The sequence below is a fragment of the Sphaerodactylus townsendi genome, linkage group LG07 (assembly GCF_021028975.2).
Source record: "Sphaerodactylus townsendi isolate TG3544 linkage group LG07, MPM_Stown_v2.3, whole genome shotgun sequence".
In the NCBI taxonomy this organism is placed as follows: domain Eukaryota; kingdom Metazoa; phylum Chordata; class Lepidosauria; order Squamata; family Sphaerodactylidae; genus Sphaerodactylus; species Sphaerodactylus townsendi.
In genome coordinates, this window is record NC_059431.1 from 60,002,358 (window position 1) to 60,014,831 (window position 12,474).

The following is a 12,474-nucleotide window of genomic DNA, read 5'->3' on the forward strand; positions in this document are numbered from 1 at the left end:
TATCAGCTGAAGTACAGTGTACAGATCACATAAAGTGATGGTATACCTTTACTCTGCTCTGGCTAGACCTCACTTGGAGTACTGTCTTTTGTTTTGGACACTGCTGTTTAAGAAGGATGTTGACAAACTGGAATATGTCCCAAGGAGGGCAATAAAGATAGTGAGGGTTTTGGTGACCATGACCTTTGAGGAAAGGTTAAAGGAGCAGGTTATGTTTAGCCTAGAGGGGAAATGACTGAAAGGTAATATGATAGCAATCTTTGAAGGGCTGTTATATAAAGGATAGTGCAGAGTTGGTTCTGTTGGCCCAGAATGTTGGATGAGAACCAACAGGTTGAAATTAAATCAAAAGTTTTTGACTAAACATTAAGAAGAATGTCTTGACAGAGTGGTTCCTCCGTGGAACTGGTTTCTCAAGAGGTGATGGGTTGTCTTTCTTTGGAGGTTTTTAATCAGAGGCTAGATGGCTATCTGAGAGTAATGCTGATTTTGTGAACTTAGGCAGACCACGAGAGGGATGGCAGAAAGAGATGAGTTAGTGCTCAGGTCTCATGGCTCTTTCTAATATGCCCAGGGTAATGATATTTGCCACTTTGGAGTCAACAAGGAATTTTCCTCCATGCCAGAGTGACCAGAGATCTTAGAGGTTTTTTCTGGGCACAGAGCAGAAGTCACTGGATGAGGAAGTTTTGAATTTCCTGTGCTGTGCAGGATGTTGGGCTAGATGACACTTGAGGACACTTCTAGTAAGAATTTGAGAAATTAAAAGCTATATACAAATGCTAAGAATTATGATCATAATTATAAGAGAAAGATTTAAAGTTGATTTTAGATATACTGGGAAGTGAAGAAATATTTCTTGTAACTAACAAATATTTCCTTTTAAAAATCTGAAGCAACTGGATTCTATGCAGGATTATCAAAAGACGTTCAGTTCAGCAATTGCTCTTATTTTGTTTAAATAGAAAACTTTTTAGAACATAACTTTAATCTTGTGTCTATTTGTCAATCGTTTCCATGGGTGACAAAGAGAATAAAAACAAATTGAAGGTGTTGATCAGTTACCTTGTTTTATCATAGTGCAATTATCCAGTTATAATTCCCAGGGTATTCTTTCAAACAGACTATAGCAATTTGAAGACAAAACACCTGTGTTAACCAAAATGTTTTTTTCTTAACTTTTTATTTTAAAAAGTCAACTTCAATTGTGATTGATAGCAAAACACTCAATTTAAAAATGGAATCATAAATGGAACCTAAAGTAATGAACAGTGTTTAGTTAATAGTCAAGATATTTTTGAGACCATCACAATTGCATGTCTATATGGTGTACCCAGACTGCCTACAGAGAACTCTGTGTAAACTCTTCCATATGTTAGCTGATCCAGCCAATAAATGAATTGGGCACATTTGCTTACACAAAAGAATACATGTGCAGAGCTGCCCCATCTACTGGCGTGACCATATGGCATAGACAAGCTCCTTGCACGCAATGGAACACTCTGCACACAGTGAATCACAAGGTCTGGGTGTGCATGTTTGCATACATATAGATGAAAATCCCCAGCAAAATCTGGCCATGAGAAAGTCATTACACATCTGTCAATATTAAGTGGATTTTACAACTCTCCTTTCATGATAGAGCTGTTACTTACAGTTCCTTCCATTGGTCTGTTTTTGATTACTTCTGATCTTTTAAAAATGAACTACAAAAACACAATTTCTAAAAAACCCCTAAACCCTGGCATCTATCACCAGGATCGACATCCAAGTGTAAAAAAATAGAGAAGTTGGACACTGAAAAACCATCTAATTTATATTGTACATGGACGTCCTTCTCACTGAAAGTCAGCTGGTTTAAATTCATTCTGTTATGATTTGTAATATCTAAATGGAATTTTCTTCAAAGAGCTCTTGATTGATTGACCCTTAGTTGAACGTTTTGTTTTTATTTTGAAGCTGACAATAATGTTTGTTGGCATGTGTTCTGCTTCAACTGCGTTGGGACACCACAAAGCTATCTTTATGAGTCATCCAATCACAATACTAAATACATGTCAGCAAAGGAAATATTATCCGAAACAGGAAAAATCCCTTTGATGTACTTCAGCATGCAGAGATTTCTGCAAGTTTTGGAAGCTCTGAACGCTTGTAAGGAATGGTGTATGCTTACACTTTTTCTTTTTCTTTTGGCCTACTCCAAGCCTCAGGGACCACCCATTGTTCGAAAACAGTTCAGCTCTTTCAGCGGCAAAGTGTGTCATTGGGGTTTAGCACATTCATTTGCTGGGCTGCTGTGTTTATGTTAGGGGAAGCCAAACAGAGAGATGAAAAGTTACAAGGGTGAAGTACAAAGTAGACTTTTTTTTTCAGTCAGGAGATGTGGGTGATTTATAGCACTGCCCTGATTTTGATTTTTATGTAATGGTGGAAAGAATTAATAAAATGTACAGCATGGGTGGAAATAGATGGAGGGGTGGGGAAAGGGCAGGAAAGAGACGAAGGCAGGAGTTTTTGTCAGATATTCATAGAATGTTGGGGAAAAAGCATTCTGCTTAGCCAGCAGTGCCCTCCTGAGACAGGGTGGCAGTAAGCGAGGAAAATAACAAGATAAATGAAATTTTTGCAGCTGCTTGTAAAATATTGAGAATCTGCACTTTTTTATTGATCTTTATGATCCTGTTGCCAAGAGCCACTTTGCGGTGACAAAATATGTTGACAAGTGCATATCTCACTGCCATGAAAAATGTGGTTCTGGATTCTCCTTATGTCGGCAGTGTTATACAAGAAACAAATTGCACCTCTACAGTCAATTCTTTATGAGAAGCTGAATTTAAGGCCTCCAACCCAGCACACTTTTATCTCTAACTTCAGGCTAATATTTGTAGCAATCCTTCATTGTAGAAACCAGTTGAGATTCAACTTTTAAAAAGAGCCCATATATGTCTTTACACTTTGCACAAGACATAAAAAGTATGTGCGTATGTGTGTGGGGGTCATTTCTTACTACCTTGATGGTATCACTCCAGCTGGTGATATTTCATCCCAAATGAAATGCTCATTTTGTGTTTATTGAATTGCTATCTATCTCATATACAGATGTTTTACTTTACTGTATCAGGCTTAAGTGACAAGCCACTAGAGGATGATAACATTTTTTAGCTCTTCTCCTAAATGCCTGGCTCCCACACTGGTTTTACCTATGCTTGAAACATCAGATTATTGTTTCTGATTTAAATACTTCTTTATGAATAAAACACAAAATCTCATCAAAATGATACATTAGAGTAATGGACAAATAAATGGCTAGGTTATGGATGCCTAGATAGCTAATTCTTTCTGCAGTCTTCATATACCTATCCCTGGATTGTATCTGACCAGTCAGGACCCTTAGTTATCAATGGTTTGGTTCAGACATAATGTAAAGCTCTGGTTTAACTAACCATAGTCATGGATGAAAGAAGGCCTGTATGAAGCAGTACTGAGTATCTGTAAGAAAGTGGCCAAGGTGGAATTTCCCATGTTCTGAATCAAGACCTCAAAAAGAGACAGTATCAGGGCCAAACTAGACATGATTTATGCTGTGAGAGTCTAATCCTGTTCAAATCCACAACATGGTACTGTTCTCCTCTTCCTCAAGAGCTTAAACACCCATGGGGGTGCAGGCATTTCAGCACTTGATAAGGTGTGGCGGGGTGGGGGGAGACATATGCTTCAGTCTGCAGTGCTATGGCCTCTGGTAGCACCTTTGTGAATCACTTTAAAAATGGTGGCAGCAGCCACAAGGATGCTGTCAGACTAGTTTGGCTTTCAGTAAGAAGTGTAAATTTCACCCTGATCATAGTTAATTGATTGTCTGAACACAGATTACACTAACTAAACAACAGTAGCTACATTTGGTTAGGGTTTAGAAACCAGGATCTGAAACAAGAAAGTCAAATTGGTTTATTGATAGATAACCTTTATTGGCATGAGTTACATAGTTAAAAATAAAATACAGAGATTTAAAAGATAAAATACAGAGTAAAAATTAAGATCGTTTGTTTATGACTGTGCATAAAAACCTAGCTGTTGGCTCTAGAGCATCCCTGGATTCATTGTTTAACAGGTCTGTCCAACACTCTAAGCCCATCAATATAGTGGAGAGAAACTTTGTTCTGGCCCCGTTATAAAAGGGGCAATAATACAGAACATGATGTACAGTTTCTGCAGTTTTCAATGTGCAGATACTGAAACGTTCACTATGGGGTATATTGGAACCTCTTCCATCCCTCAAAGTGGAAGGAAGGACATTGCATCTGGCCAAAGTGATGATACATCAGTGCTCCAGATTGGAAAGAAGAAACAGATATCTGGCCACGCCTAAGCGGCCGTAAGAGATGCCAAGGGAGAAGGGAGAGCAGAACTTTTTTGCATGGCTCATCAATTCCTGATGTTCTAATTCAGAACGTCTAGATTTTATGGTGGAGAACATCTCATTGGGAGGGAGCATGGCTATATCATCTGGAGGCAGACCAAGGCATAAGGTAGCTTAGGGCACAGAATGTGTCACACCAAATATTTTGAACAGAAAGGTGGATTGGATCCGCTCAATATTTCTAGGATGGGATCCATAAGGAAACATCACATAAAAGCTGTGGGCAGACTTTTGCATTAAATGCTTTAAGGGCTAGAGGATGAAATTGATGACCCTTTCTGTAAAAGAAACACATGGCGTTGGATGTATGTGAGGACCACCCTGTAGTGGAAATTTAAGTCCAGGTATTTGAAGATCTTAATCTGCTCGAGTACTTCCCCATTCAGTGACCAATTAGAAGGGAACCATGAGCTTGCAAAAACCATGGTTTTAAATTTGGAATAGTTAATTTCAAAGGTGGTTGTTTTTACAGTATTCAGCACACCTAGCTAGTAGTAGCTTTAATCCCACTTTGATCTGTGATAACAAAATGGCATCATCTTCATAAAGCAAAAGAGATATCCTTGAATTGCTAAGATAAGGACTGTGCATATTGTACTCCCTCGGAAAGGGTGCTAAGTCATTTAAAAAGAAGTTGAACAGAGTCGGTGCAAGAACACAGCCCTGCTTGACCCCCTTATTAGATGTGATTTTAGGGGTCAGAGTACCTTCTGGGTTGCACTTTACTTATCATGTTGAATTGGAGTGAAGTGCAATGATTAAAGAGAGAAGTCTCTTCTCCACACCCAAGTATTCAAGTGTCCTCTACAAAAGGTTTCTTGGTACAGAGTCAAAAGCAGCTCTGAGGTTGAGGACTTATTTATCCTGGACTTACTGGACTTATTTATCCTGGTATACTTGGAAATCAAAGTACTTAGGACCAGACAGTGGTCGAGGGTGGATTTACTACTCTGAAAACCAACTTGCTCTGGTCAAATTGGTTTATTAATCTCACTTATGCTTAACTATGATTTCACACGACACATGAACACAATATCCTGGCTTAAACCTGTCTTGTTTCCTGGTGATAATGTGCTCCAGGTAGGTTCAGCACTAAATCTTCTGATTTTTCTGATTGTTGCAAGTAGTTTTCCATGTCTGCAGTCATTTCTTCCTCTTCTTAAAGGTACTAGAAGATTGGTATGCTCCATTTTTATATGCAGTAATCAAAAGCTTTACTTGTTTCACCCCACAATGGAAGGATTTAGCAGGCAAGTCTAGGAGATGGGTTATACTTTGCCTGTAGTTCTATGCATAGCAGAAAATCCCAATAAATTTAGTGGAACTTTTTCAATGCAAACTATTAATGCAATATATTCACTAGATGCATTAGAATTATCTGTTATTCAGCAGAGTTTATCTAAAGTTTTGGAAAAGTATTTTGCTATTTTAGGACAAAGGATATGCCCCCAGGGGATAGGGCGGTTTATAAATCGAAACAATAAATAAAATAAATAAAATGTTGTCAAATTATGGTCACCTTTAAAACTCCAAAAATAAAGCTGAAAATGTTAGCAGCAAATAGTCTGATAAAGTTTTATTTTAGATCATACATTATAGTGAAATATACATTTGAAAGTGGAATTGGATCAGCCCTTTATCAGTATGTCAGCCTCCTGTACTTCAGACAACTTTTGCCTTACAAATTTGTCAAAACAAATTAAAATTAAAGAAAATCTTAGGTGTCTCATTGCCAAGGTGTATAAACCTTTTGCAGAAACTTGAAATACTTTTCTAGTCCTGCAAGTTTTTGTCAATCAACACATTTTTAAACAAAGAACATAATTCCACAATGATAATTTGATATCTCTGAATGTTTAGAGGATTTAAAATACCTTCACTTTGAAATAGAAAGTGTTTTGTTATTCTGCAGTGAGAGAATTTTTATTTATTTATTTATTGTGATTGTGAATCACTGCTTAACTAAAAAATTAGCTGAGAGAATATATAATAATATGAATATAAAATAAGATGGGTTTGAACGCTTCATTTTTCAGGAACTATCTAACTTGTTTCTCATAATCTAATCATTCTAGAAGATTCTTTTCAGTTGCTTTCTTCAATAAGTTAATTTATTCAAACTATTCTCTTTCTTACCCTGAAGGCAGGCTGGTTCTTCAGCAGCTCTCTGATGGCAGTTAGGCACAAGAAGGATGGCTTCAGCTGGATTTGGATAGAACACTGCAACCAGGCTGTTCGGTTTTCTCTCTCTTGTGCTGATGAAATAGATATTCCATAAGTGATATCCCCAAAGCATTAATTCTTTCTTTGTTTGCTATGACCAGGTCTAATATATTCTATAGAGCCTGTATGGATATTCCAAGGGGCACAGAGTTGTTAGTGTGGTACAATGACAGCTACACATCTTTCTTTGGAATTCCTCTGCAGTGCATTGCACAGGATGAGAACTGTAAGTGTCTTATTATGTGTCCACTACTGAATTCCATATTGCATGTTTTGCACTTATTTATTTACTTCATTCATACCAAGCCTTTCTCTCCCAATGAAAGGAAAGAGGCTTAAATCATTGTTCTGCATTTTTTTCTTGCCATCAAGTTACAGCTAACTTGTAGCAACACTCTAGGGTTTTCAAGGCAAGAGGCATTCAGAGGGGCTTTGCCATTTCCTTCCTCTGTGTCATGACACTGTTATTCCTTAGAGATCTCCAATTCAAAAACTAGCCAGGGTCAAGGATGAGTGTGTGTGACTGGACCAAGATCACCCAACAAGTTTCCATGGCAGAGTGGGGATTTGAACCTGGGTTTCCCGATCCTAGACTGACACTTTAACAACTATACCACACTCGCTCTGTCTGGTGTATTTAGTTTCTTTACAATATTAAAACATATTTTACATATGAAATATTAATTTACATTAGATTCATGTAAATATTAGGATATTGAAATCCAGTATTTAAGCAACCCCCATCCCCATAGTTTCAGTACAGAATTGATCTACAGATGGAAACTGGCAGTATAATATCTAGTCTAGTCCTTGAACATTTCTGCTAGAAACAAAATCCATGTGTAGCATCTGTCAAATCATTCATTTCTAGGCCCATGCCACAGTTTCATCACTGAGGTATGGAATTTACTAGCCTCCCCACCCCCCTGCCCCCCATACTACACACACACTAGAAGTTACACCACTGCAATCCAGAAAAAAGGTTGATTTCACTGGTGCAGATGCAATACCATTTCTGTTCCTCATACTGCCACTGGCCCACTGAATGTGTAGCTTAGCTGCCAGAATCTTGTTGGCACAGAGTAAGGTGCTGTCTGTCAAGGTTCTTCTCATCTGGACAGGCTTAGATAGTAGGCATGCACAGAGGCATTGCACTCTCTATCCCTCCCTTCTGTATGGCCTGCACTGGCCCCGCTTGGAAAACACTGGGGGCACAGGGGTGAGGATGACTGTGGAGGCAAGAGAAAAGGAGGACGTAGAGTTCAATGAGGGCTTTCTGGCATCCCTCAACATCTGATGTCCTAAGAAATTACCTACACTGCCTATGTGGTTGGACTAGCCCTAGAGTCTGTGTGATTTTATTGTCAGCAGGTGGAGTGAGGGGCTTAAACTTGACCCTGCCTCCTATAGTAATGGCAGCAGTACAGGTTTTGTCCAGAAGTGTACATTAAACTGGTGATCATCCTGAGGCAATCAAGGATGAACTGAAGTTTACCCCAAATAGCCTCTCATTGCTAATTAGCTAGAGGAAATTTAGAAGGGCTGGTTGAATCATTTAATGATTGAATTCTGGTGGAATCTGACAAGATGAAATTGTCATGGTCCCTTCTGTATTTATGGCATAGAGTATTTGTGAATGTCCCGCAAGTTCTTGGTGGACAAGTAAACCCAATCCCCCTCCCACAAAGTCATGGGCTGACGATGCTTGTCCGCCTGTTTCTTTTGAGCATCCTTAGCTGATTGGAGAGCACGCAGAATAGGATCCCAGCCATCAGTGATGTGTTTAATCCATTGTTGAAGGTCCGGGGAACCAGAGGGTGATTAGCCAAGAAAAGGAAGGGGCTGAATTCACCGCCCATTGACAACTTCAAAGCGCAATTTGCCAGTGCTGCTATGCACCGCATTATTATAAGCATATTCAGCATAAGCTCTAGGACATGATATTTTCTCCCCTTCCCCTCCACTTACACACATACTTCCTCCTCCTCCTCCTGCTGCTGCTGCTGCTGCTGCTGCTGCTGCTGCTGTAGGAGGACAGAGGTTTGTTATTTTGATATTCCTGTATTAGATCTATCATTATGGAAACTGAAAGTGGGGCTCGAGGAAATATGTCCGTGCAAGAAATTTTGTCATGACAGATATTCCCCCCTGCAGTCCCACAGACACCTTGTGCATAATCAGCCAAAATCTCATGACCTCATTTCAGAGCACAAGGGCAATAAGAGTTGAAGCTTTGGCTGTTACTATTCAACAAAGAGCACTGGTTTGAGAAATGCAGAATAAAAAGATGTTGATACATTGAAATAATGATATATAAATAAAATAGCTGTAAGAAGTTTTTATGGGAAGACGGGATGCATTCATATGATCCCTTTTTTCCTGTAGGTTTTCTCTTCTGGAGAATCTATTTGGCCCTGAACCTTGGGAAAGGAACAAATCACACTAGGAATTCAGAACCATTTTTCAAACCTATCTTGAAACCTGAATTAAGGAGAGAGAGTATGAATTCATGTCTTGGTCCAGAGCCAGAATAAAGGCCTGCACACTTTTTATAGCATGGAACATGGCTTATGGCCTCTCTAATGTATTTCAGGGAGGGAAGGCAGCATAGTTTAGCACCATCTCATCTGATTCTGGAAGCTTAGCAGGGTCAGTACTTGGAAGGGTGACCACCAAGGAAAACTCTGCAGAAAAGGCAATGGCAAATCTCCTCTGCTTCTTATTTGCTTTGAAAGCCCTTGTTGAAGTCACCATAAGTTGACTGTGACTTGATGGCACTTTAACACTGTATTTCAGCTAGAATAATCACTGGCAATATTCCTCATCTCTTTAATTTGATTAACTAGGCAAGTTTATTTCATTTTAAATAAAGAGAATTGACATGTCAAGTGTATGCATGCATCAACTGGAGCTGTGCATTCCATCCCCAGCTGTTAGAGCTGACTTTCATACATACAATGCACCTAGATGCATTGGGGCAACTGAGTGAAAAGTGATCACACCACTGTTTCTCTTCTGAAAGTACTATAGACCCACCATGACTTTCCTGCAGTGCACACTTATAACACAAGGGCACACTGCAAACAGAATGGATTGCTATAAGTGTTCTGGCTGAGGAAGCTTATAAAATGAAGTGTGATATGGACATTAATATTACCTGATATAGGTTATCTAACTGATTTTATGGTTTATAGTGTAAGTCAATGTAATATAAGCAAACAAAAACCATCAGCAAACAACGGTAAACCACGATAACCTTCTGCAGTACTTTAAAAATTACCTATAATTATTCATTCTTCTAGCTAAGTTAGCTCATTGCTGTCAGATATGAAACTAAATAAAATAAGATTTTTATTTGAGTAGATAAGAAAGTTTATTTTCATATCCACTTTCTGTTTTACAGAGGGGGAAATGATGTAGGGTTAAATTTTTTATCTCTTGAAGTAACTTCTTTTTGCAGTGACTTACATTGGCCAAATTGTGATAATTGGTGCATGTATACAAACACATTGGTTTTGTGTGAGATAAAAATAAGATTTTGGTTAGCTTCTAGGCATCTTACACTTTGATGTAGTGAGACATAGGTATTGAAACAGTGATGAAGTAAGGTGAAGGCCTTTCACTGTTATAGTTCAATTGTAAGTAAAGTTACGGCTTTCTAAGCTTACTGAATTCAAGGACTTAGAAGAATTTAACTCTGTTAGGAGTATGCTGGTACAATTTTAAAATCTCTGCATGACAAACATTCTCTTCCAGTGCTTCTATACTACTCTTTTCTAAGCCATGGTGTTTTTTGGGGGGAGGGGGGGAGGGGGAGATAAAGCCTCCTTTACAAAGATAACATTGTTTAACAACGTGACCTTATGGAGTTAGATAGCATTAATGGCTGTTGACCTGTGAGTCAACACACATTCCTTGGGATTTAAGCATATAAACGATAGCTAACCTTATGCCACGAAACCTAAACACATTTATATGGAAATAGGCATCATTGATGTCAGTGAAATTTACTTTATGGTAATAGTGCTTAGACTCACAGCCTTTAGTAAGGACTGTTTCATAGAGCATGAGTAAGTGACACTTGAGAATCCAGAACATGCCCTATCTCTGGACTTTCAACTCCTACAAGCTACAAAATATAAATTACCTTCCTTCTCCCTTCGCAAATCAATTACAGAGTCTGTGGGATGGAGACTGAACTGCTTATATCACAGCTGTAATTAGTGCAATTCTAAATAGCCTTACACTTATTTAAATTCATTAATTACAATGGCTTAGAAGGGTATAACTCTGTTGAGGATAGCACTGACAGTCTAAAATCTAGTTAGGAAGAAGATTATTACATTTCATAGGCTGAAATATTTGTATACAATTACTGTTCCTCAGTTGGGTGATTAAAATCTGTACCTGTTTTCCTCAGATTTGTAATTATGGATATTGTAGTTTGAGATCTTGTATCATATAGTGAACTAGCTAATATATTTCGGTAGTTTAGGACACTTTCCTAGCTGCTAGTGCCTTTAATCTGTATCATTAATATTGTCTTAATATAGACAGTGATTATTAACCCAAATCATTCATTTTCATATATCTGATTGCTATATTATAAAATGAAAAAAATGTTTTCCCTTTTTCTAGTGAATGTACCTTCAACGGTGATGGAAGCCATGTCAAGACAAGATACCCTACAGCCATTTAACAAAAGTAGTAAACTACCGTCTGTCACTCCCCAGCGATCCATAGTGTTTCCACAGACTCCGTGTAGTAGAAATTTCTCTCTTCTGGATAAATCAGGGTCTATCGAATCAGGATTTAACCAGATCAGTGTGAAAAACCAGCGAGTCCTTGCAAGTCCAACATCTACAAGCCAATTAAATTCTGAGTTTAGTGACTGGCATCTTTGGAAATGTGGGCAATGCTTTAAGACTTTCACCCAGCGGATCCTCCTGCAGATGCATGTGTGTACACAGAATCCTGACAGGTAACATATGGGCATTCTTTATTTCTCTATCTACCAACAGTCAGTTCTGTTGCTGTCAGCTTTTATCAGGTTGTAATCCTTTTTACCACTAGACCATTATATGGAAGAGCCAGCACAGTGTAATTTATCTGCTGTTTTATAAAACACAAATAGTGTCTATAGCTTGGCTTTATTATTTATAAAAAAACCCATTGGGTACCTATATGCACAGATAAGAGAAATGGCTTAGAATATAATCTTGGTTTGGTGCATCTTTTAGGGAGGGAACAAAATAGAAGGAGAATGTATGGATATCACAGATGGAAAAAAAGGGGTCAAGATAATTAAAAGTCACTCTGTCTTAGAAAGATAATACAACTTGCTGCTCAGCAGCTATCATAGTCATTTCAGGGTTCACCTATAGTGTGCAATGTGTGTGAACTTAATTAAGTAGTAAGAGGTAATGAATTGGAATTTTTTGCTTAGTACTATTTTTCTTCAGAGCATGCAAAGCCATAAATCGTGCAAAGCTGTCAAAAAGAAATACCTACTCCACCAGTGATGTGGAGGAAAACAGATGCCACTTATTCAATAAACTAATATCCACACAGAAGAAAAATGTTGACTAGATACCTCAGAGTCAAAGTTGGTTTGAAAGTTCGTCAATACAGAATTTTATGGCCATGAACTGAGGATGAAATTTAGCTGAACAAGTGAATTAAAATTTCAGGTACTCTGACCAGTGCCCCAGCAGAAATAATGGAACTGTTATTTATTAATCAAATCTGGTTTATTTGACAATCTTGATCGCTGGCAGCACAATAGACGAAAATTAGATTAATTCGATAAGAAGACTGCTTCTGTTTTTGTCTTT

At 38.2% G+C, this 12,474-nt stretch overlaps 1 protein-coding gene across 4 annotated transcripts in view; it reads left to right on the forward strand.

The window, feature by feature from the left end:
- Positions 1 to 12,474, forward strand: part of PRDM6 (PR/SET domain 6) — a 110,361-nt gene that overhangs the window by 72,167 nt on the left and 25,720 nt on the right. For all 4 annotated transcript variants that reach the window (XM_048504558.1, XM_048504559.1, XM_048504560.1 and 1 more), the window contains exons 5-6: positions 6,742 to 6,866; positions 11,279 to 11,621. In XM_048504558.1, coding sequence (XP_048360515.1) covers positions 6,742 to 6,866; positions 11,279 to 11,621 — 468 coding nt within the window. The remainder of the gene's footprint in view (positions 1 to 6,741; positions 6,867 to 11,278; positions 11,622 to 12,474) is intronic.